Source organism: Musa acuminata, chromosome BXJ2-2 (assembly GCF_036884655.1).
Source record: "Musa acuminata AAA Group cultivar baxijiao chromosome BXJ2-2, Cavendish_Baxijiao_AAA, whole genome shotgun sequence".
Classification (NCBI taxonomy): domain Eukaryota; kingdom Viridiplantae; phylum Streptophyta; class Magnoliopsida; order Zingiberales; family Musaceae; genus Musa; species Musa acuminata.
This window is the reverse complement of record NC_088339.1, coordinates 32,843,327-32,870,279: the sequence shown is the minus strand read 5'-3', so window position 1 is coordinate 32,870,279 and position 26,953 is coordinate 32,843,327. Positions and strand designations below refer to the sequence as shown.

Here is a 26,953-nt window from a genome sequence, read left to right as displayed (position 1 = left end):
TTCCATTATTTAAATGTTAGAAAAATATCATTTTTATACTTCAAAAAATAAACCCAAACTTTCCTGGAATAATCGTCAATGAAAGTCAACATATACCTGGCACCACCCTTAGACTGAACATGAGCTGGACCCCAAAGGTCTGAATGAATATAGTCAAGAGTACCTTTCGTTTTGTGAACTGTCGGAGAAGTGAAGTTGACTCTTTTATACTTTCCAAAAATGCAGTGTTCACAAAAATCAAGTGGCCCAGTACTCTGATCGCAAAGTAGACCCCTTTTGCTCAATATGCTCAAACCTTTTTCGCTCATATGACCCAAACGCATATGCCATAATTTGGTGATGTCATAATCAGACAATGATGATGACGAGATTGCAACTGATCCTGTGATAGTAGTTCCCTGCAGAATATACAAGCTACCAGACCTACAAGCTTTCATAACAATAAGGGCACTTCTAGAAACTTTCATAACTCCACCTTCAGCTGTGTATTTACACTCAAGAGCCTCTAGGGTACCTAAAGAGATGAGATTCTTTTTTAAATCAGGAACATGTCTAACATTAGTGAGCGTCCTCACAATACCATCATGCATTTTAATTCGGATTGTGCCTCTACTAACAACATCACATGCGGTATTATTGCCCATCAAAACAATTCCACCATTACAAGATTCATACGTGGAAAACAAATCCCTATTGGGACACATGTGATAAGAACAACCTGAATCTAAAATCCATTCATTTTTAGACCTCGTCCTGTCATCAATAGCAGAGAAAATATTTCCAACATTCTCATCAGTTGCTACACTAACTTCAGCGGATTCAATAGTTTTCTCAACAAAATTTTCCTTTTGCTTTAATTTATTTTTCAATTTAAAGCAATCAGATTTAATGTGCCCCATTTTATGACAATATCTGCATTCCAAATTTCTATGTCTGGATTTAGATCTAGATTTAGATCTACTACTGTCAAATTCTCTTTTATCCATTCTCCCCCTAACAACCAGACCCTCAGTCTGATTCTCTCTACTTTCCCTAGTGATATTCCTGTCTATCTGCTCCTTAGATTTCAGTGCAGATTTAATTTCTTGATACAAAACTGTTTCTTTTTCATAAATCAAAATATCACGGAAATGCTTAAAAGATTGGGGAAGAGAATACAAGAGTAACAAAGCCTTATCCTCATCATCAATTTTTGCATCTATATTCTCCAGATCCATAATCAAAGAATCAAACTTATCAAGATGCGAGAGTATAGATGTACCTTCAATCATCCGAAGCATATATAAACTCTGCTTCAAGTAGAGACGATTCTCCACTGTCCTCTTCATGTACAAGGCTTTAAGCTTATCCCACATGCTCTTAGCCGTAGTCTCCGTAGCTACCTCCCGTAAAACCTCATCAGAGAGATTTAGAATGATGTTTGATCGGGCATTCTTATCCATACCCGCAAGCTCTTCTTTTGATATATCATCTGGAATGCTCTCGGCTCCCTGTAGTACCAAATCAACTCCGTCTTGAACTAGAATGGCCTCCATCTTGAGTTGCCACAAGCCGAAGTTGACATTTCTGTCGAATTTCTCGACAACAATCTTTGTTATTGTCATCGTTGCCAAAAGATCCCAGAACCAGACTCTGATACCAGTTTGTTAGAGCTAGCCCCAGGAAATTTACCACAAGGTAATTTTGGCAACCCAACAAAGACAATAAAGCGGAAAGAATAAAAGCGACAAGAACACCAGAACACTAGATATACGTGGTTCGGTCAATTGACCTACATCCACAAACGAAAGATGAGCAAATTACTACTATAAAAGAGGAACACTTACAAATGCCTTAGAAAGATGTTCCTAGGCCATAAAACACCTTCAGCCTACTAAACAAGAAAAACCCAAACCGTAAGCAGGTTTTCTTATGGTGCCTCTTGTGCTGCCTGTGGTACATCTGATTTCAAAGCCCAGACCCTTATTTATAGTTGCAAGACGAGACAACAAGTCTAATTTTCCCGATGTGGGACCATGGGACTTGCCAAACTAACCGGATATATGACAAAGGAGATTGATTATGTTTAAATGGAAGTTCATAAACACATTTAAGCAACACATTGATATATGACGAAGGAGATGGAGTATGATAAAGAAAAATACATCATTTAAGCAACCATTTAAAAATCAAATAAATTTATAGCTGATGATTGCATTACTTGTTTGTGTGATGATCACCTTCTTCCAATCTTATTGGATTCATGACCAAAATGAGCTTTCCCTGTGTTTGTCATGTTATTAAAGTGTTTTGTTTCATGATTTCTTGATTACTTACTAATAACACATCCTAAAATGTGTGGAAGACATATTCGGACAAGAGTTTGGTGAATACGTAACAACATACGTATACCATATCGTAAAATGGCACAACATCGTACGACGACATGGATTTCTACGTAACTTGACATACGACAGACACACCTTATGCGATGCTGGAAGGGAAGATGAGAATACATGGCATAACATACGACGACGCTGGAGCATACAGCACCGTCTCCGAGCTCGCTTAACACATACGCCATTTGTTTGGCACCATCAGAAGCAGCAGCCTCCGATGAGCAAGCTGCCTCTTATGATCACCGGCACGCCGTACTCGGAGCAGAGGCACTTAACCTTCCACTCCGGCACCGCCTCGTTCCTCGCCCGCTCCATCCTCGGCAGGCGGCGAGACGCAGAGCCGCTCGACCCATCCTCCTCCTTCCGGTGCTGCATCTGCTTCACCTTCACCGCCTCCTGTGGCACAGAGGAAGACATCTCCCAGCTCCCTCCCAGTGGAGTGTATAGGATGGCTTCACTTTCCTCTCGCTCTCACACACTATCTATCTCTCTGACCTATCTATGCCTGCAACTACAGATATAGAACGAGGAGGGGTCGGAGGAGATGAAAAGCTCAGAAACAAGGCGTCACTGTAGAAAAGATTAATGTAATAGGGACAAAAGGCATCTCAGCTTGTGGCACGAAGCACCAACGCCGACACGGTTGGGTAAGGCGAGGAGGAGATGCTTTTGTGCAACGCGCACATAAAGCGAATGTCACGTCGGTATTCGTACGCACAGCAACATCTCTTTTACTCGCCCCCACCCACCGAAATATTCCTCTTAAAAGTCGTTGATTCATCAGCAAATCTTGTGATGAGGATAAGGTCTCGTATTTAACATCAGCAAGTAAAACACTTATCATACTTAACATTATTAGGGTTTAGAGATTATGACAGGTAGAAGAAGAAACAAACAAGAAGCACGTCATTGTGATTCATTATTTATTTATGGGCATGCTTGTAAGCTTCCTATTATTGTGCTTCGAAGCATCATCTTGCACTGATATTGATGTCTTCCGAGCTGACTCATCGATGAAAAGAGCTGACGTAAAATGAAAACAAAATTAAAAATACTATTAGAAAGAAAAATAACCTTATAAAGAAAGAAAGACATCAGATATCAACTCTTTTTAAAAAAATATAAAGGAGGTTGAAAAAGATCTTCTTGATGATTGTATAAGCTTAGAGGAGACCTTTATTTATATTAATTTAGATCTTAAAAATTAATTAATTAACAATGTAGAATAATTAAAAAAAATAATAAGTGAACAATTTCAAGATTCTTGAAAATAATCAATAATCTTTCCGTAATGTCGGATCTTTGTACCTACTTGTAGATCGTCTTGAGAACTCTGCAACCATATATTATACTCCCCAAATACTTATATATTTTGAAAGATCTGAGGTTTCAAAGTAGGGTCCTTGATTAAATTTATTTAGCTTTTTTTTCTTAAGATTGACTTGATCAATTGTTTTATATAAGTTAGAGTATATGCAAACATGTGTTAGCATTTCACAAGTTTACATGTCTTCCCACATCAACTTCTAATGTTAAGTAAACAACATACAGTAGTAGTAGGCTTTGCAAATGAATTGGTAATTGTTAAAAGACATAAGTGGATCTAATTAAGCAGAAGATCCAAATGCCTCCCACAAAGATTCAGGCAAACTAAGTCCAATGCTCAACAAGAGAAACCTAGATTTTTCAATAAGCAGTAATCGCAACATGACCATTGGGCATCTTGACAAGTTATCCACTAGTTTCATCGAATGTGCTCATAAAGCCACCTAAAAAGCCAGCACCATTGCAGTTCCCACATAGGATCTCCTTCTTACCTCTGCAAAGGTAACCAGAATAAGCATCAGCAACTCATAAACTTCGCTACTATATGCAACTCACTTGTCAGAAAAATTAGACACGAGATTTATTTCTCTTTGGTTTTAGGCTATCGAACAACTGAAAATTTACTAACTTTACGACCTTAAGGTGTAGCAAACAATAGAAAAAATATAGGAATAAACAGAGCAGGATAATCTTAGACATATGGAAATGAAATCTGGACATGAAACTTGTCATTGAAGTCTGAGGCACCCAACACCTCTATCCTAAAACCTACGATTCAGCCTACAACTATGAAAAGGTAAAGCTAGATTCTAATAAGGCAAATTTAGTGCAAGCATAGTCCTGAGAATGCTAAACTTATGATTCAGTCATAAGCTAGTTCAACTCATGTCATGGTAAAGACTGACACACATCTCTTATTAATTAAGGATAGGTATTATGGCTGTATGCAAAAAGAGGTAATCCAGATTGGAGGTGATGCCAAAAATGATATTCTGCAGAAACCCTATCACCGCATCTGGTATGATTTTCAATCACCAAAAAGGGTAAAGAGTTTTGAACTGTTTCTTAAGTTGCCTTACTGTTTTAAAATGATCTCCGTATGCAGCTTGCCTCAAGATCTGCACACGATATGATTAGGTTATAAATTCTCTCTTCCAAAATGATCATTACCAAATAGTAAAATTTCTTCTGTTGTCAAACACCAAACTTAGTCAATATTATGATCCATTGATCTTTTTTTATCTGTTTCATCTGCTAAATTCACAAGTTTACTATACAACTCGCAAGCACCATTCATTCTAATCATGCAAGTAATTCAAGGTCTAAAGTTCTAAAATATTCTCTTTTCATCAACGCTCCTGCAATTATCCACAAGTGAAAGAGAAAGCTGCTCATATGCTAGAAGTAGATATATTTAATCAACTACTAACCTGCAAAGCCAACACGATGCTCCAGCTTTAAATCGACCATTGAAGTGATCAACAGAGTTCACACCAGTGCCTTGGCATTGCGTGCATAGTTTTGCACCTGTTGGTCCAAAAGAAAAAGGCATAAGAAGTTAGCATCCGAATATACCAATGGTGAACCAAATAATACTAAAACCGGTATTAACAGATTGTTGAATCTCGGATTTTGATGATGACATCAATTGTCATTTGTTATCTAATCCATATGTTGAGATAAGTGTGCAGGATTAACTACGATGAAAGTAAGACATGCAGCAGGAGTTGCGCCGGAGTCAGGACTATGATCACGTTGGGAGTTCGAGAGCTTGACGGAAGTCCGGACGGTCGTCGGAGGTTCTGCGGGAACAAATCCGAGAAGTCCAGGAGCTTGCCAAAAGAAGCTCGTCAGAACTCGCCAAGTGGATCGTCGCAAGTCCAGGAGTTTGCCGGAAGTCCGTAGGAGCATCGTCGGAGGACCGTCGGATGTTCGCCGGAAGTTTGCCGGAAGCTCGCCGGAAGAAGTGATTGACGCACCGGAACAAGCTGTAGTAAAAGTCTTAAGAATTGTCGTAGTTAGCACGATGATTAAGTTAGAATTAGGAGGTGATCCCATTAACTTAATCTAGGGGTAATTGGGCCCTTGAAAGAACCAAATTGGGCCGAATGGATCAACCCATTCGGACCCAGATCTCTCGCCCAGAGGTGGCACCGCCTGGGTTGGCGGTGGCATCGCCCAAGGCTCAGTCCCCGAGTTCTGGCTGGGCGGTGCAACCGCCTGAGCTCGGTCTCCGAGCTCTGGCTGGGCGGTGCAACCGCCCCTGACAAGCGGTGGCACCGCCCAGAGGCTTAGTCTTCGAGCCGTGTCAGGCGGTGCAACCGCCAGACCCCGAAATTCCGGGAATTGACAGTTTTGAGTTCGGAATTCAAACTTGTTTGGGGCCTATAAATACCCCACTCTTTCAGCAATGAAATAGCAACGAAAACCACCAAAATCCTGATCTTACTCTGTGATTTTTAGAGCTCAAAAGTGTTGTATAAGTTAAAGGTTCTTCTCCCTCATTTCTTCCAAGTTTAGATCTTTCAAGAGAGGAGAGAAAAGTTTATAAGGGTTGTCTCCTAAGCCCGTCAAAAGGAGTGAATCTGTAAAAGGGTGGTTGGCCTTCGCCTATTGAAGGAAGGCCTCTAGTAGACGTCGGCGACCTCATCGGTGGAGGAAGCCAGAAGTGGATGTAGGTCAAGATTGACCGAATCACTCTAAATCGCGCTACTCTCTGGTTTGCATTTACTTTGAGCTTATTATCCTTACTGCAAACCTCCTTCATAGCTTACTGCCTTCTGCGCTTTTACGATTGCGTTTCCAAGCTCAATATTTTTCGAATCGTGTTTAGACGTAAATCGCTTTTCTCGTACGAACATCGTATTTCAGTTTGCGCTTACATTCTGATTTTCATCACAACAGCAAATTGCCTTAACAGATGTGTTTTAACATCGTATTTCAGTTTGCGCTTACATTCTGATTTCCATCATAATTGTAAACTGCCTTTATAGATTGGTTTTAACTGCTTCTTACCTGATCTTAAGTCAAAGAAATTTACGAATCGACTTTTCTGCTGAAATCAACTTTGTCGTACGAACGCAGTTTTAAACGTTGAAAGTTTTCCGCTGCACTAATTCACCCCCCCCTCTTAGTGCTCTTGATCCTAACACAGATGCCTTTAGCGAGGGAAAATAAAAATAACTATGCTGGTCTTGGTTCAGTGCAAAAATGTAAAAAGACAACAAAACTCAGCATCTTAGCCCTAGTCCTCCTAATATAATGGAATACAAGCAAAACCTCCCCACAATTTATATTTGAGGCCATAACTTGTAACTACACCGATCACATGTTTGTTGGATATGCTGCATTCTTGGTGCAAAACAGATAAACGGATATCATGCATCCTTGCCACAAAAAACAAAGAAAAAAACAAAAAACAAAAAACAAAAGAGACTAATAAATAAATAATGTATATAGCATCTGTAATCTCAATGGCATAAAAGTTACAATATCTCTGCCATCTTAGTTATCTCTGCACCTAAGTTAGACATTATTTAACAAAAAACCAGGAGAAAGATCAAGTAGATGCAGATCCACTTGCTCATACATTTGCATGGATTTTGGAATATTCACTGGTGCAAAGGCATGACTTCACATGGCTAATGTACAGATGCACCTTTGGCTTTCAAGAGGGAAATAATCAGAATACCATGTCCACCAAGAGCATTCAGATGACTCGAGAGAAATATATGAGTTGAATTTAATCCAAGCTCAGTTAGCATATCTTATCTAACACAAAGTTCAGATTTGATGTTGTATAAAGCCGATTATGTCAGAATATGTTAAGACTTGTCAGTCTGGTATAAATAAAAAGGTAAAAGAGAAGAGCAAGACAAATATAACTTGGTTCATAGCTTACTAGCTTAAGCTTAAGTCTTTCATTTATTGTGTTGTCCATTTATTGGACTCCCAACAAGACTATTTCCCCAAAAAAATTAATCAAGAAATGAGATCTAACAAGGTATTTAAGTTGTAATGGCAAATATTCCCCACGCACATCATCATATCATCATAGGTCGCGGATAAAATTTGTCAGTACTACTAGGACCTCTCTTAAAGAAATCCGGTTGTCCCCTTGTTCATATTTGGACAACTTGGGCACAGTATCCGGAGCTAATTGGACTACTGTTCTACAACCACACACCAAAATAATAAATTAATAATAATCATAATCATAATCATAATCATAATCAATAGAAGCAAGATGTTTCTTCTAAATAAGTTAGCTATACTCAAACGGATACAACTAGTGTTAGTACTAGCCATACTTCGAATGCTCACATGCTCTGCATCAGAACAATTAATGAAGCAACAGGAAGTAGTAAAAAAACGTTTTTAAGGAGAAATCATACATCCAGTATCAAAGAAAATTAGATTAATCATGGGGTGATCACTCACCATTCCCATCACAATCAGCGCAGACGATGCTGTTTCGTTTCGTGCCACTATTAGTACTGCTTTCAGTAGCCTGCTAAGGAAAAAGACCAACAATTACACATATCGAAGCAATTCTGAGATTAAGCGAAAGAAGCTCAATTGGAATCGAGGGATCCATCAGATGGGCGCTCACCTTAACCCTGAGGGGCTGGAACCTCGAGACCGCACCATGGTGAGTGGGGTTTGGGAAGGGGAGATTGGACTTGGGAGATAGACCAGAAGTGGAGCTAGAAGCCTTGGACGGAGAGGTGATGGAGTTGACGGCGGAGGTGAAGCACAAGATGCTCGCCATGCGAACGGAGGAGGAACGACGAGAGGATGATGGACTTGGTGGTGGGCACCGATTAGGGGTTTGGCGAAGGGAAGGATGAGGCTGGTGGCAAGGTGACGTGCAACCCACTGCTTCGTTACACCTTGACTCACCTTGCTTGTGATTGAATTTTATGGAAGCGAAAGTGGGCCCCAAGTCATCCTTAGGCAGGTACGAGATTCGGGTAACAACAATGAGGTGGAAGAAAAGATTGCATTTGGGACAGTAGTGGCCTCGTCGTTACCTTGGTTTGATTGAAGAATTTGGTGGGCCCCAGAGTACATAAGGCAGGTAACCGAGAGGGTAAGGTAAAATAAAGTGGAAGAAAACTATTGCATTTGGATCACCACTGCGGTCGTTGGGTTGGGTTGGGTTTTCTTGAGTTGGGCTTTTAGGCCTGAGAGCATGTGATCCAAAATATTTAAGCTTAATTTAGTGGAATTATACCTATTTAGCCATATAAATCTATATACCGATTTAGTCATAGAAAGCCCACAAGTGGGCTTTTAGGAGGGAGAGAGGAAGGAGAAATCCACTGCAGTCCCAGCAAGAGTGAAGGTGGATAGAGTTTTCCCCTTCAGCTACCAACACTAAACACTATCTTTGGACTGCCATGCCAAAGCTGCAGAAAAGAAGAAGACACTTCTCCTCTAGTAGATGGTGATGGATGGACTGGTTATGTAAACCGTGGGACCTGTCAGCTCAAATGGCATGTCAATGAAGCACCATAACAAGCCCAACAAAGAAGCAGAAAAGCTCTGTGAGTGCTCTAGTGGCAGCTCCATTGCAGCTTGCTGATCTCAGGGGTTCCAGGAAGACTACCACCCCTTGAGTGATGAGCTTATCCTCATGTAGAGTTTTCCAAAAGTTTAGGGGTCACCATATAATAGTTGTACGAAGCATATCTGGGCAATAAGATTCGTCCTGCACGATCTGTCATCCACCCATTCACCCAGATTCCGGAGAGGATCGACATGGGCGCAAAGCTTCTGGCATCCTGGCTGGCCAAAATGTAGCTCCCCATGGCTAAAGATTCCATCATGAGACCTCTCATGAGTGTGGTGGATGGGCTACAGGTTGGGAGCGGCACTGACAATGGGCGAGGAGTAGGAAGATGAATGAAGATGTTGTGGGGATGGGGTCAGTCAGGTGGGCAGGGACGAGCTTGCTGCATCAAGAGACTACAGGCAGTGGCAACATATGGGTGCATGTCTGAGGTAAGTGTTGATGTTGGAACGCAATGAGCCTCCACCTTCCATTTGAGTTGTCCATGGCCGGTGGTCCTGCTGACATTCATCATTTCTGCAGACCCCCCTCTGAGGTTGTATTGCTCACTCAACCTGAAGAAAGGCCACCTCCTTAAATTCCGTTCCGCACACAAACCAATGGCTGCAGAATATATATATATATATATATACATATATATGGGGACCTCCCGAGGGCATTTTGTCTGATAGATGGCAAGATGAGCATGGAGGCTTTTGGATATTCCAGATTCTCTTCTTCTGTCCTCAAACTCATCATCTCAGTCGAGAACTCTTCAGCTCTTTATATATACCCTAAACCTTTTCGAGCTGGATTCAAACTGTAGATACGTTATGCGGATGCTTCAACTCTCCTCACATTTCTTCTGTTATTCCTCCTAATTAACAATATTGCACGTCTATATCCATTCCATAATCTGCATCATCAATATCGTTTGCTTCACATATGTGATTCAACTGCACAAAGCAAACCTCAAATCCGATATCCACAAGGGGCAACAAAAATTATTGATGCTAAACAGTGGCTTGTAATGAGTCAATATGTCTATTTTGATAGGTTAAATTAATATATCATGTTACCATAGCAAAAGATAATCTAAAATCTTAGTAGTACTTAAAATCACTTTTGGAGACTTCGAAGCACAGTACATTAATATCAAATCTATCCATACACTATACGTTTTTTTATCTTCTTGTCTTTTTCAAGTATGCCATAAAACCCTTATCTAACTTCATGCCTAGGAAGATATCCTTGACGAGTGAGTGAATGAGTGCAACTCATTAGGAAGATGCGACCCACGGGGGAGATTCTATATTCCTGCTAGATTCCCTGGCTATCATTTTAGGAGGTGAATGAGAAGCGGCCAAAACTGTTGATGATGGCAGTGAATTAAGTACCTTTCATGCCAGTGAATCACCTCTTAGGCGGCAGTAGACACTGCCTCGTTGCATGCCCTTCTTTACGATGGCAGTGGATCATCTTTCCCTCCTCTCTCGATCTCGCACTGTTGATGAGAGAGACAACAGACTGACGACGCTGTCCCTGTTTCTTTCTTGCCGCAGTAGTAGCATGAAGTGGAAGAGAGAAAGAGGGAGAGCGAGAGAGAGAGAGAACGCAGTGAAAAACAGAAGCGTGATCTATCGGTTTCCGTGGGCAGGCAATGCAACAACACTTTGGAAGAGGGTATGATGAAAGTGACGAGCAGACGCTCACATATCCTTGGCTTAATGCAGTAACACGTGTGCATTCTCGGAATTACCCAGGCCATGTCATTGCATGGAAGTGGGGCGGCCTCTTACGTAGGTTGAGGTTATTTTCTCCCTGTAACAGTGAGACTAACGTTGGTAATGGCGAACAACGAGGCTGGCCAGTAAAAGCAATCGAGTAGCTCAGTGCCACTTGTTCGCCCTGCATGTGTCAGGGGCCCCATTCACCACTCACTCCTCGAAACACGAAAAGCTGTAGCCACCGCATGCACTCTCTAGAACAGCAGAACTGGAGGAGACTGCCACTTTTTGGTAGCTTGCACAACCCCAACATGGGACTTTGATCCCTTCCTATGCTAATCTCTGCTCTTATCTTCTTCTTCTTCTGTAATGCTGATCGGATACTGAAGAAGAAGAAGAGAAGCAGCTAGCTGGGTGATGCAAATAGATTAGGTTCCAACTTGTTTAAGCTGGCATGACAGCCGTGAGATCACTTGGATTGTGTTGCTGGAAGTACAAAAAGCGAGGTGGATCGAGGAGACGGGACCGATTCCGAATCCGGCGGTGACAGAGGGATCCCACCCATTTGTGGGGGGCGTCGATGGAGCTCTTTCGGGAGCCCCAGCCCTGTGGTTTCCCTGTTCATTTGTAGGTATATCACTGTACTCGGGACCGCCACTTTCCTTCTTCCCTCAATCATTTTTGCCTCCGCTTCTCACATGGTATCGACTCCCTTAGTGGATCGATGTAGCTGGTCAAGTTACGTCTCTCACTTTTATTCCTATTTCTTCCTCCCTCTCTCCCTCCCTCTCAGTACTTAAAGGTGGAAACAAAGATGATGATAGTGATCGTCATCATCTGCAACTCGGTGCGAGACCAACCGTAGCCGTCTCGAGGTAAGGCATGAGTCTCCATGAGCGAGTTCCTTTGACCTCCGCTTGTGCGGTCGGTCGACGATGTTGGGCGTTGCTTGCTTCGGCCTTAACAATCACCAAGCAATCAAAGGGGTTCGAAAGGTACGGGAGCAGGCAACTAGCTGGAAAGTTTCATGGAAGAGTTCGTATGTGCAGGATATGGACAAACAGAGTATTACGTCTGTAATCTTATCTACAGTTCGTCGAATGGTGGAGGGGGCATTGAGATCCTTTTCCCAACCTCATGAAGCAGTAGTGGTGGTCCTCGAGATAGGAACCTCTCCGGTCAATATGATTTCTTTTTTGGGGTTGGGGGGGGGGGGGGGGGGGGGGAGGGGTTCATAATAAGCACGAGTCGCATCTGCCACAATATGATAAGAGCCTTGCCCAAACCCTAGGTCGCAAGAAGGAGAAGAAGAGAGATTCGAATTCTCCTCTCTGTTACTGGTACTCCCATTTCCTTTTAAGAACAATATCAACTCAAAGTCGAAAAATGGCAATATATATGTCTGTACAGGATTACTAGTGAAAGCATAGCTCTCCTCATCTTTACCACACAGCTTCTCCATCAATCCAAACGCAACGCAAACCAATCGATGGTGGACAACCCTAAACCTACTGTTACGTCATGCTTATCGTGTTCATGGACATGCGAAAATCATTATCTTCTTCAGCTCAGCTTTCCAGCATTGTTCGATATCTTGAGCGATCCTTCTTGCGTCTAGCGACGCACCAAGCAAGCCTCGTTTCGTGAATCCAACGGCGTATAGCCCTCTCTCCCCTTTCCAGCCATCGGGGAAGGGTCTTCTCGGCAGTCCATCATTCTCTGAGAACAACTCCTTCTCCTGCCAAACGAATACCATGTCATCTTGTGCTCCTAATGCTTCGGATGGAAGATCTCATGCTCTCTTTTCCCCAACAAAATGCATGTTATACCTTGAGCCAAAGCGGCACATTGCTCTTGTAGCCGGTCGCTAAGATTACGGCATCGAATCGATCTGCTCCACCGTCCACAAACTCTGCTCCATGTTCTAAGAGCTTCTTTACACCCGGTCGCACCTGCATTGCGTGTAGACCATCAAACAACTGGGAGGAGAAATCAAATGATGCGGTGGTTCTCTTTTGATAGATAACGAACCTTGATGTCTCCAGATTTGATCCTTGCAAGTGTTCCGACGTCGAGGACTGGGGTCTTGCCGGAGAGTGACTTGAGCTCAAGGGGCCCGACCTGGGGCCGCGGTAGCCCAAACCTGGCCGTGTCACCCAACATGACGCGGGCAAGGAGCAGCAGTAATCGATCCACCATCCGCACCGGGAGCCACTTCAGAAGCCACATGGACAGCCCGAAAGTGGAGCGGCCGAGCATCTCCCGGGGCAGGATGTGCACCTGCACACGATAGAATAACCCCCAAAAGAGATCAAAAAGAGGTGGAGGATTGAGATGGAATGAGTTGGGCATGAATTGTCCATAGCATTAGCTGCATGCATCTTTTTCGGCCACACACACGCACACACACGACCTGGGTGCACACTCTGCATCCTTGCCATGGCGATGCATGCAGAGCAAGTTCCATTGTTTTCTCTTGGCAGTAGGTACATGGTCAACTGGGGCCCTTGGATTTGTTTGTTCATTTGGTCCAAGACACTCGACAATTTGGGCAGCCAAAGCAGTGGAGGTGGACATTAAAGGAAGTGGGAGTGAACTCCGCGTGGGGAGTGAGAAAAGACAGACAGACAAACCTGCGTGTAGAATCCATCTTTCTTCGCATGCCAAAGAATAGCTTTCTAAAACTACTAATTTAACGTGCTGATTTGTGTTTGTCCTGTGAAGTCCAATCACTAGCGCAAGTGCAACATGTTCGCTTGTCGTTTTACTCTGCTGTCGATGTGTGATAATGGCAATAGCGATCACTTCGATGGCAGAGTCAAAAGGATAAAAGAAAGATAACGTGGTAATTAATTGACTAACATTAAATCAAATCTATGCTCTTCTGTGATGATAGATAGCTAGCGGACCTTAAAAGTGCAATGAGAAGCTGGGATTTTTGGAGGTGGAATTCTTGGACACAAAGATGCATGTAACAGTGAGATCGAGTCTACGCTATGAAAGCAGTAAATAACTCACGGAGTCTCTGACGACGATGGAAGGATGGGCAGTGTTGTTGCAGAGGTCCAAGCAGACCTCCATCCCCGAGTTGCCGCACCCCACCACGAGCACCCTCTTGTCGCGGAACGCGTCGCCGCTCTTGTACAGGCTCGTGTGCAGGATGGGCCCTTTGAAGTCCTCGGCCCCGTCGAAATCCGGCCAGACCGCCTCCGCGTTCTCCCCTGTGGCCACCACTAACCACCGACACAGGTACTCCCGCTTGTCCTCCTTGCCGCCCATCGCCACCGCCTTCACTCTCCAGAAGCCGAGGGCCCCGTCGTACTCTGCGCTGGTGACGGCCTCATTGAAGCGAGGCCGGATGTCGAACTCTCGCGCGTAGGCCTCGAGGTACGCCACGAACTGCTGCTTCGTGGGGTACGTCGGGAACGAGGAGGGAAACGGCATCAGGGGGAGCTCGCAGAAGTGCTTCGGGAGGTGGAGGTGAAGGCGGTCGTACGTCTTGAGCTGCCAGAGCGAGGCGATGCAGTTGGACCGCTCGAGGACGACGCTGGGGATTCCTTTCGCCTTGAGGCAAGCGGCGACAGCCAACCCCGACGGCCCGCCCCCGATGACGATCGGCCCCGGGATCCAAACGCACTTCTCAGCCTTTGCGGCGATCACCAGAGGCTTCATCAATACGTCGCAATTGTTCCCCGAGCTGTCCTTGCGGTGATCGTAGAAGAACGGATCATGAACTCGTTTGCATTCAGCTTCTCGCCACCAATCCATGAAGCAAAAAGGTTTGAAGCTGCCGCAGAGCTTGCTAATATTGAACTGGAGAAGAGTAGGCTCGGTAATACTAGTGGTGAGCACAGGAAGCAAGAAAGATCCTTTTCATAAGGATTCTAATGTTCCCGGACTAAGAAGAAGTAGGATAGAGATGAGAGAGAGGAGATGTAGAAAACATCGGATCTTGCTTTCTTTTCTCCTCGTATGTACCGCTGGTGCTTAGCAAATCTTGGAGAAGGATTCTTTCTTTCGCTCGTCCAAAAAGGGACTTCTCCTGATGCTACAGGAAACCCTAACCCATGTGCCCTCCACAAGCTCCGGGGAAGGAGATGGAGAAGCTGGGAAGAGAGAGAGAGAGAGAGAGAGAGAGAGAGAGAGGTGGAACAAAGTGAAGAGTGAGTAGTATTTATATAAGCATTTGGCCAAGTGTTGGAAGACTTTGCTCGCAAAGGGGACATTTGGAGGTGTGGCATCTCCAACTGCTCATTATCACTATCATCATTGGATTTAGATGTGATGCACACAACTTACCACATGAGAGCATCCGTTGCTTTTGGGGATGGAATTTTTCTTTATGTGGGTTTTACTAACTTATCTACATCATCATCTTGATTCTTTGTTGTCGAAGATCTAAGATTGATGTATGAGAATCTAATAAATTTATTATTATTATTTTTAATTTAATTATTTTGATCAATGATTTTGAATTAAGATCTTAATAAACGATATGATATAGTATTAAGACATGATAGAAGACTCAAATAGAAAAAGACGGTCTATGAATGGAGTTAGAAGACTTATACATTGAGGGTTTTAGCTCATAGACATCGTACTAGGATTTTATCTAAACTATACTGAACTTGAATAGTGGAGATTTTAATACCTCCAACTAATTTTCACTTCAGCTTAAGTATTTTGATATCTGATGTTGATTCAATAAAATTGATAAATCAATTAACCCATTAAACTTAGGTCGAAAAGGATTAATGTATATAATATATTAAATATTTAAAGAGACTCATATAGAGAAATAATTTTACCGTTATATTAAGGTTCATCCTCGGAACAAAAACAAATACCATTACCATAGATCACAATTACTAGAACAATTTATTTTTAATGAGTAACTAACAGCACTATCTTAGTGTTGCTTGGAGTGGCCTACAAAGCTCACTTAAGTTTCTAAGAAGGAAATTAAATCTATTGTGATGTTAGTAGATCAAGCACAAAGTTTGTAGATTCGAAGTGATGGAACAATTTCCAGACAGGATCAGACAATGAGCTGCAGCAGGCCTTTTCCTCCCCCATTGTCGTCTAAAGCTTGCAATCCGTACTCCTCGAAGAAAACAAAACCTTTGCATCAATAAGATGGCTCCAAATCTAAAGTGAGAAGAATCAAAGCAAAGTGTGGGCCAACTTAATAAGGAGACAAGTATATAAATAAGACAGCACTATAGCATCAAAATCTCGAGATCGTAGTGGGAATTAAGGTGTATGATGATGCCAAGCTTCCCAACTACGTATAGAAAAACATATCACATCACACTTGAAAAGTACTTCCATCTTTGTTATGCTTTTCTTTGGGCCTCTTCCATTAGTGATGCGAGATTATTGATGTTATTATTATGCTTTTGCTTGTCCCTCTTCACCACAATGCTATGTGAATCTCCTTTTTAACTTAATCATTCTGTTTTCCATTTTTCTTTTATGGAAGAGATGAACCTCCTCCCTCAAACTATGTTTTTGAGGTTGACCGAGGAACAACGTTGTAGTCAACATTTTATTTTATTTTATTCATTTTTCTTTGAAAATGAAAAAAAAAATAACTTTATCATACAAGAGTTTAAGTGATGAAAATCGGAAAAAATATGAATAACGAGATGTTGAGATAAACATACGATGTCCGTGGAAAGATACCAAAAAGAAATATTTTTATTTACGAATAATTCAGTGTAGTTTTAATAAAAAATAAAACGAGGAAGGATTATTTAAAATAGTATAATTATATAATAAGAAAACTATGATACCATAGAGAGAACTAGAAATTATAACTAAACATTTAAATTAATTTAACTAAGGTTGTTATCATATACATATCTCAGATAAAAATAGTCGTAATTATAATCCTATGACTTATTATTATTGTAAGGAATAATCATAAAATATAAAATATTTAATTGGTTTGGCTATTAATAAGTTTTGGGATAACATTGCTAGTTACATGTGCCTTACAAACCATATTAATATTTATTATAATATTTTTATTTTATATTGGATAATAAATATATATTGTGAGGTCTTTAGATCTGTGTAATAAGAATTGGATTATGATAATATCATAATAACGAGACCAATTCACCTTTAGATCGCTAAATATTATCGATCATATGTTACTCAAGAGGGACATCGAGATAACCGAACATATCGGTGTGCTATATACTCATCGAAATCAGTTCATCTCATAGCTACTTGTGTTTGGATACTAAGGATATAGTGCAGGTGCTCATTGGAGAGTGAGTCAACTGAATAATCTACTTATAGAATGTTAAATAGTTAATAATACCTCATTGTTAGATAATAATTTCGTAATCATAGTATGTATCTAGTCCTTAGACTTAAGATACAAAAGATGTCTTGTTTGAGTACTTCATTCTTTGATACCGAATTTATAGGTTTGAAAGTTTCAAATCTAATATAGATGGTCATTGGGAATGATAGGCAACCTTACAAAGGTAATTGAGTATCAATAAAGAATCTTCCACTATCGATATCATAAGAGGAATATCTCGTGTGCTCTCACTTTAGCAAATTCTTGACTAGGGTCAATCGAATCATAATGAATCCGATAAGCGTGAGAATCGAATTGAGAGAGGAGTTCTTTGGGAGAATCCGATTAAAGTGAGACTCGGATTGATATCATATGGGCATGATAGCATCATGTTCCGTATACAATCTCTGTGGATGAGGGGCTATAGATACATAGTAATAAAGAGTATATAGGTCCAATAGTGTAGTGGCCTAATACGTCAATAGTTGATGAGAGTGAATTATTATGAGGATAATAATTCACTAAGTCAGAAGGAGTTCTGACATGTGCAACTCATGACCAACTCGATATTGGGCAGAGTCACACATATATATGGTGGACAATGCGACAAATAGAGAATTGGATATGAGATATCCAATAAGTTATTATTTTATTATATTCATTAGGTGAGACCGAATAGGGATTAGAGTGATTATTGGATAATGATTCAATATCCATTAAGTCAGGATAATTAGATGAAGATCCAATATTTGTTAAGATAAGATCCATTAAAGTAAGTAAAGAGGGTTTTTTATATATAAAAGTTGGGGCTTAAAGAGATTATAGGCTAGACCCCTTTAGTCACAACTCCATTCATCTCCTCCCTGCTCTTCCTTTAGTTGACTGTCCTCTCTTAATGCGAGAGGATAGCAAGAGGGATCAATCCTTCCTTAGTTGTTGTAGTATAGTGGTGCATGAACATGAGGAAAGAATGCGCTATGAGAGGATGTGCATCATCGTAGCATCCACTATGTGGATCATTGCTAGAGAGGAGTTTGCAAAAGCTCCTTCATCTACATCTACAGATTGGGATCTACATATTTGGGGATATACAATCTCCTCTATATGAGAATGTCTCAATCATTTTATGCAGTTATATGATTTTATCATTTTTGAGTTTTACGCTCCTCAGCTTTGCACGATGATTTGATAATATTATTTTAAAAAATTAATTTTTATTTTTATTTTTTATTGTCTATGAGACTAGATTCACAATTTAGCTAACTTCTATAAATTAAGTTAGGATAATTTTAAAAATATCTCTTCAGTTAATTATAGATAAGGAAGATGACCTCAATGTATTAAAAGAAAGAAATTAATATTTTTGCCATCATTGCCAATACATTTAATATAAACAACATAGACAATGTAAATAGTACCAGTGCAAAAAAAAATAAATAAATAACATAAAACTGTTGATCTTGATCTAGGCATCATAAAATATGGTATAACGTGGAAAAAACTTGATGTCACACCATGCACCAAGTCAAGCATTGCATTTCTACTTTTCATAAGCACTTGATGAGTAGAAGGTATGGAAAAGACTGATCTTCTCATTTTTAAGATTCCATATGCATTATATCTTATTAAATGCTGTGATTTCCAATCCAAGTACTTACCTATTGATTGGATTTTGACTGGTAGGTTGTCATACTTCACATAACAACTCCTTTTCATGGAAAACTATACCCCTTTTTACAATTTTGGACTCCAATCAAACTTTAGAAGGTTCTAAACAATATAATATTTCTCAATTGGTATCGAAAGAAATTTAGGTTATAAAAGAAAAAAAAAAGGAAAGGAAAGAATGTAATTATCAACTCATGACAAAACAAATTTTTTTTTTTCTTCTGAAAACCACTTCAACTCAATCTTAATGGATCATAATTTACTGTTATTATAAGGCGAAAATATTTCATAGGAATCAGCTTAAGCATTTCGATGATCCAAAGTCACTCCTACAGTACCAGTTTCGTTGGATGATTCTAACACACAAGCATTTGGCCTTTGAGTTAGGAACAAGCGAGGAAAACTCAAATTTCAATCTCTTCGTTTTCTTTTCTTCTTTTTTTTTTTACGATTCCACTTGTTTCGATCCTTTATATAAAAAAAATTATTTTTGAAATATTAATATCATCCAAAACTTCGTGTTACTCCTTCGTGTCATGCACATACGAAAGACGATCGTATTTTGTCTTGTGTCGTTCCATTCGAAGACGATATTTGTTCCTCCGAGTTTTATTTTTACAACTTTCTCGTTATATTTCAAATCTATTTATTGTTAGATTTCTTAATTAAACTCGATCTAGTTTGATTTATGCTTTTAACACTACACACAAACAAATTGAAGCTATAAAAAATATAAATCCTCACGTTCTATTAGTCCTTTGGAGTAAAGAAACATTGTCCTACCTAAAGCACAGCATCTAATAACTTTGAGTGATGTCCAGGTTTTCGTATATAATATGACCCACCTTTTAAGTAGCAAACCACTTGAGGTTCCCATCATTTTGAGATAAACAATGCGTCAATTTGAGAAAGGAAGAGCATCTTCAAGATGCATAGAATCTTACTAAATCTTGAAGATGAATGCCATATGTTGAACCAGCAGAAGACACCATGGTTTCCATGACAACATTGCAGAACAACAGCTCCTGTTTCACGTTGTGAGTCAGCAGAAACACAAATGATCTTTAGTATCACTCTCACTCTGAACTCCTCTCTATTAGAGAGAACAATAATGATAAGGTCTGGCGGTCTCATTGGCCATCTTTTCTTTCTGATGTATCTATCAATTTGATTTAATTCATTTTTATTCGAAGAACTTTTCTTTCTCTCAACATTCATTATTCCATCAGTGAGAAACTGTCGAGTGTTCAATGCGTTTTTCTTTGAATCTCTCTGTAATTAAAACCTTAAGACACACAAGATATTGATATAACAAACACATTCTTAATCACAAAGGATTTATTCTCAGTCTCCATATAATCTTATTCTCTTGTCAACCCTAACAAAAGATCATATGCAAATGAAAAAAAAAAGGACAAAAAGCTACTGATACAAAAAAAGAATTTATTTGTGACCCTCCAAATTCCTTGAGATCATGAAAAACATCCAAAAGAATTCAGTTTTGGATTACATTACATGCATTGCCTGCAAAAAGCATGATTCTGTGATGAGTTGACTGTGGTTAACTCCACCAGAAAGCTGCCCATATAATGAGATCACTCATTGCTAATGATCGAGTGGGGGACAAATCCAAGAAACAACCATAGTATTTGGATTGTGCTGCACTGCCACCTTTGCCCAACATCATTCCCTCCCCAAACACATCCATATAGAAAGTGGCCTTTAGAGTCCATTTCAGACATCAACTCATCCACTTGTTATCAGTGAGCTTTGTGCCAAGGGAAGGAGGATTAGACTCAGTACCACTTGAGTTCATATAATAAGGGGAACTCGAACATGATTAAATGGCAGTGGGTATGCAACTTTCCCATGATTTCCAAGTGCAAGTGATACAAGATTTTGGGAGATCGCATTATTATCACTCAACAATCTACTTGTACTTCCTCTGGAAGAGATCAGAAAAACAACTCCACTTGCATCAATGCTTCTGATCCACACTGTCTGCTAAGGCCAAGAGGGTGGCCAAAAAGACCTATTACCACTCTCTCATCAAGAGAATTATAGAAAAGAGTATGGTTTAGTAGTTAGGTATAGAGGCTCATGGAATTAAAGTTGCCATGATGGAGATGTTGGCACCCTTTGTGATCTTGATAGGAAGAAGGGATAGAATTATTAAACAGAGGAAGAGTAGACAAGCTTCGATCTTCTATATTTCTCTTAAGAAAACTCTTTACAAATTCAAAAACTTTTTTCATTTCATGACCCAATATATGAGCTTTATATAGTCCCAAAGAATTTCTTTTGATGAAATGAATTTCCTTATGACACTTGAACAAGTTTAATTCCAACACTCTTATCTTCAACCAAACAAATACATATAATAGCTTCACTTAGGAATCACCATAAGAAAAAAGGCATTATGGAGATACCACGGCAACCGACTTCGGTAGGTAGAGAAGCTTTTTGGAAGATGAGGAGGAATTCAATTTGTGTGAAGAATTCAGCTTAATTGTTCTTTGATGATTCATCCACTTATCCATTCCCTCAACTTGAGGAGAGCTTTCTTTCGGCATGACTTTTTTCTTTCTTTATAATGAACGTTATCCACGACAGTGGATAGATTAGGTGACAGATCAATCAAGCATTAAGAATGGATAGTACATGCCTGCAATATCCTTGGCGCCTACCAATACCTTCTTCCTCTTCCTGAAGGACCTGAGGTAAAGGGATCACCAAAAACTAGCAATTCGTGCTCTGTAGCTTAGTGTGATCTTACAGGCCATGTCTGAGTGAGTGCTCACCATTTCCGTCAAGCAATTAGAGTGCGGAGATCCAACGTTAATAGCATGGCTTGTGTGCATATCGTTGTGGAACTACTTAAAGCATTTGCAATCTAGAAATATGTTAGACTGTCATATCAAAGTCTCCCTCGATATAAAGAACATCACACTATCTCAAGATGACATCTCTGGTGACCTTTGGAGACTTTTCACTCACGCATGATTACATGAGTTAAATGCTAAACCGTATCTATATATATATATGTTTATATAGTATGTGTGGAACTACCAAATTAGTATAAAGATGTCAAAGGTGCTATTTAGATGCTTGGATCGAATTCTAGCATTGATTCTTCTTTGCAAACATTATGAAAAAAGCAGATCATTTATATTGATAGGATTCACAAATGATGTGGTCTTGCCAAAGCTAAAGGACTTTGGTAAATTGTGCAAATTATGCATCTGATTTGTGTTCATTTGATGTCCAAGAAACAAACTAAATTACCTAAATGGTCAGAGAACATCATCTCTTTTGGCATAAGCCTGGCTAATTGGGCCTTAAGTCTTGAAAGATGACAAGGTAATAGAAATCAAGCCAAGAAGATTGTTGGAGTGGTGGAATTATTGAGCACAGGCAATTGACCTCAGAATCTATAAAAGTAAAAAGGAGGAAGAAAAGCTATTCTCATAAGCTTCCACTAATCAATAGGCATTCTTCTTGTTCAAAGATTGAAAATGAACCCATTTATAAAATATTATACTGATGGAGAAAATTTTAATCCGATGACTCAGCCCCAAACCCATTTCGATTACTTACATTAACTAGTTAATAATATCTTTTTATTCTTCTCTCTGTCCCTCGTGGTAGATTTGTCTATGCACACTATAATTGGTGCTAAAAACTTATACAATCCTAACTATTTGAGATCGACTATATAAATTTTTTTTTATCATCATATCCTTGGTTAAATTAAGAATAGTTAGATATAGTTTCTAGTGAGATAGTTTGTGACTCTTCTATCTCTCATCCTACTACTACTTATGCTAACTATTTAGCTCAGTTTGTGACCCCTCTGTTAGTATATAAATCAACATTTCATGCAGTACTAAATTGGTGCTTTAACAAGAGTGACATTTAATGAACAATTAGTATTGTTGTGATGAAGTATCACTGCTCTGAAATGATACATGTAGGAGGATGTGGAATATCCAGATCAGAAGGATATACAATATAGATGAAAAAAGAAATGAAAAATTAAACTCATGGCTGGTTTTTTTACAAAAATTAATGCTACAAGTTTTTGACTTTTCAATGAACTCCTCTTTATTTTTATCAGTTGGCTATTAGCAAAGTTTCAAATTGGTAGCAATGCAATAGTCTTCTCTTACAAAGGGGTATCACAACTTCTCTTTATCCTGTAGAAGAGCCAATGGAATGAACAGATGATGAGAGCAAACATAACAGGAAAAAGTCGGTTGTGTCATTTGATGTGTCACCATCCCATCCATATCAGCCAAATTTACATTCCACAGCACTCATCTACCCAAAAATCTGCAGTTGGTGTTGCAGATATCACTACATTCAAGAAAGTAGATTCTCTTTTCTAAAGACTTGCTCGATGTGGACAGGTGAAGCATGCATTAGAAATCTGCTTCCTCTCCTATCTGTATCCCTAAAGCTTCAATGATCTACATATCCGATGAAAGGTTCTTATCCTTTGCAGAAATAGCTGACAGCTTGGAAGTACTACTGCTAAGCCACACCAACTTTGCCTACTTGTGTCTCTGAAGCATTCTCCTTGAGCATCACAGAGTGCAACAGCTTTTTACTTGCTGTCTGTCACCCCACTTTCACCCTGAAAAGGTTTGCATTGGTTATTCCATTTGAGTGTATAAGGGAGGGATCCAATAAGATCTTAAAGACGAAGAAAGACTTGTCTCTAGCTTTTGCTTGGATCCTTTTGTTTCTACATGTAAATTTCATATTCTGAATGGCTTTTGATCTTTCCTCCTGGGTATGATTCAAACTACTGTCTTGTCAACTATTGATCACACCTCAGCATGGCACAAGTCTTCTAGTTGGTATTTTTTTTCTCATTCTCCAACAGTCTTTCAGCATGTAATTTCGATACTTTGTCCAGTGTAAACTCACCTTGAGCTGATCGATTATATGAAACCATAGTTTGATTGCTTAGTTGATATCATGATCTTGATTGAAGATCAAAGATATATCTTTTAGAGAGTTCTCAAGATACTTATCTTGTAGAGTCAAAGAAATAAGATAGATAGTAGAGGCTCAATAAAGCCTAACAGAGATTGATTGGATAAGATAAATCATATTTAGTTGTGCAAATAACTCACATGTGTTGGCTTGCAAAATAATTGTTTACTTAATTTCTATAAAAGTCTCTTCTTTTAATTTTCTTTTCTTATGATCTTACATCAACTAGTAGTAATTAATCCATGTCATCATTTAAAGAAAGGCTCTGCACTTGCACTTGGTATTTTCCTTTCTCAACATTTTGTGAGTCGACTAATATCCATATCAAGAACAAGCATGAGGTCTTTCTGCCACAAAATTGATGCTTCACCATTTGAATCTTGTTTCATAAGCGGAGCAGCTTGTGTTGACAGCCAGCACTGACTTCCCATTGCATGTAGGCTTTGCAGCAGCTCATAGGTGGAGTAGGAAGATGAGGAGTGGGAACAGAGCTTGTGTTGTCTGTAAGCCTAGCAGCTGCTGCATGCCCCTAAGGACATACAGAAACCAGAATCTCTCTTGCATCCGTTTGAAGAGAAATGCTTCATATGTATGCATGTTTTTATCAGGCAAACATCCATTTGATCTTTATTTATTTGACCAGAACTGATTCCTCAAGCTTGCAGACTCCTCGGCTGTCTGTTCCCTTTGTTCTCAGAAAAAAGCAGAAGAGCATCAACACCAGCACAAATCCCAAACCATATCGATGCACTCGGAACCTCCAATGACAAGTAATCTTTGAACCTTTCCATGGAGATCAAGCATGCAACAGGGGAAGAACAGGAAGACAAAGGAAGCCCGACAGAGTGAATCCATCGTCAGAGAACTCGTTAAACACGATCAAAGATTACATCACAAGCTAACGCTAAAGAGAAAACACTGCAACAAACTACTTAGTGGCCAAAAAGAACAACCCAGATATCAGAGAAGGCCTGCAGGATGACAAGATGGAGGTGAGGGGAGTTGAGACAGAGATAGGATTGCAGCAAGCTCTCTAAGTCTTCGGCTTCGAAGATTTGCCTCTCCGTGATCATCTCCGCCATCGAGCTCCGGAAGTCGGTGTAAGGATCCCTCGATCGCTTCACCACCGCGACGCCGTTCTTGGCTGCGGGAGATCGGACGGAGACCAGGGGTTGAAGCCCCTTGCACACTCCCCAAACTTCGTACTTCCCACCGCCGCGGCGGCGTCGTCGTGGAGGACGCTCGGGTTCTTTCTTGTTGTTGTTGTTGTTGTTCTTCTTCTTCTTATTGGACGTCGGCCTCTGGTAGAAGTCGCAGGAGACAGAGGAGAAGCTCCTCGATGAGAAGAACGCCTCGGCCTCCTCTTCCTTTCCTTCGCGCTCTTCGCTGCTGAAGAATCCGTCTTCTTGATCGCTTTCAGTCGACGAGGAGCTGCTGAATCCGTAGCCGTTGGACAAAAGTCTCTTCTTTTTCTTCCTCTTGATCTCCTTCCTTTCTCCCATGGCCTTGTCGATGCAATGATAGTAGTAAGAACTCTTCCGTGGCAAGGAGGGAGAAGCAGTATTCTCCTTCTTTCTTCCCTTGGAATCCTTCCACTTGTCACTCTTTGCCATCAAGGATGCAGATTGGTGGGATGGTTTACACCCGCTGCAATCCACTGACCGCGGCAGCGCAACAGCAACCGCTGTGTGCCGGCGGTGATCGCCAGGCACAGCGAAAGAAAGCGAACGACGACCGAGGCCATGGTCGCGGTGTTCCACCTCGAAGACCGGCTCTGCTCCGGCCGAGGCGGCGGAGGTGGAAGTGTTGCAGGAGGAGCGGAGGAACATGCGAGCCAGTCGCTGCTTCAGCCTCCTGCCCGTACTACTACCACCACCACAACTCCCGTTGATCTCCATGTCGGCTCTCGTGCATTCAAACGGAGAGAAGACGGTGCAAGGCAGAGCAGAGCAGAGCAGGAGGAGTTCATTTATGAACCGCGACTCGGATGCGGTGGCGAATCCACCATAGATATCGGATCTATTGTTTGATAGGAATAGATACGGAATCTTACGCTGTTATTGTCCAATAATTATTATTGTTGGGAGAAGACGGCGCGCGTGGATCCATTCACGGGCTCGGTCTCATGCAGGAAGAAGTAATAATATTTCTTAGATCGAAATAAAAAGATAAAAAGTTATTTTTATGATAATTTATCTTAAATTCTAACTTAAATGTAAGTAACAATTTGAGCTCTGCATAACATCAGCAAGTATGACCATGGCAGATGGAACCTATCTCCAAAGTCAATACAGATTACTCACAAAGTTTCAGAAGCAGTAGCCTTTGTTCTTGGAAAACTCACAATCAATACAGGTTTTAGATCCAATGCTTACACAAAGAGTAACCTTGTTGTTCTTCAAAAACACAAAAAGGACAAACTCATTGATACAAACTATTGCACACACATTATCTATGTAAGCAGCTTTGGGCATTAACATGCTATGAACAAACAAAGTAGTTGGTGACCAATTTGAGTTCCCAAAGCCCAACCACTGCATTTTTCTCTTGGGATTACACTTTCCAAAGAACAAACAAGGCAAACTTTGAAATCCATGTGGAGGGAAGACAAGCAGTGGGACGAAGGAGGTGGTGAATGAACCTCGTCACCTCTCCTGTCCTCTTCGGCTCTCTTCCCCCATAGCACACGCTGTCGGCTTGCCAATGTCCACTTACTCTGAGGACTCAAAAAGGTGGAAGAAAAGAAGGAACACAGAGGAAGGTTGACGACACCAGTATTCTTTCCCCTGTCTCATTCGATTACCAATTACTTCATTTCTGACTCCCACGAACGATTCTGATTAGAGAGATTAGGTTCATCTCCTCGAAGCCTTCAGCTACGCTGCAAACAGGACATCCTACAGCAAAAGAACAGCCACGCCATGGAACTTTCACCACATTTGAAGGGCCTTCCATGTGATGCTGCAACGATTACATCTACTTA

General features: G+C 40.6%; 2 protein-coding genes across 2 annotated transcripts; both read right to left on the bottom strand.

Annotated features, from left to right (window-relative positions):
* Positions 1–12,287: 12,287 nt before the first annotated feature.
* Positions 12,288–15,090, bottom strand: LOC135605051 (indole-3-pyruvate monooxygenase YUCCA2-like). Its single transcript, XM_065094738.1, has 4 exons — positions 14,004–15,090; positions 13,017–13,265; positions 12,815–12,937; positions 12,288–12,723 (listed from the first exon to the last, which is right to left on the bottom strand). Exons 1-4 carry the CDS (start codon positions 14,751–14,753, stop codon positions 12,520–12,522), a joined length of 1,326 nt encoding a protein of 441 aa, XP_064950810.1. The 5' UTR covers positions 14,754–15,090; the 3' UTR covers positions 12,288–12,519.
* Positions 15,091–24,796: 9,706 nt separating this feature from the next.
* LOC135605050 (transcription repressor OFP7-like) lies at positions 24,797–25,969 on the bottom strand. Its single transcript, XM_065094737.1, has one exon. It carries the CDS (start codon positions 25,866–25,868, stop codon positions 24,903–24,905), a length of 966 nt encoding a protein of 321 aa, XP_064950809.1. The 5' UTR covers positions 25,869–25,969; the 3' UTR covers positions 24,797–24,902.
* Positions 25,970–26,953: the final 984 nt, after the last annotated feature.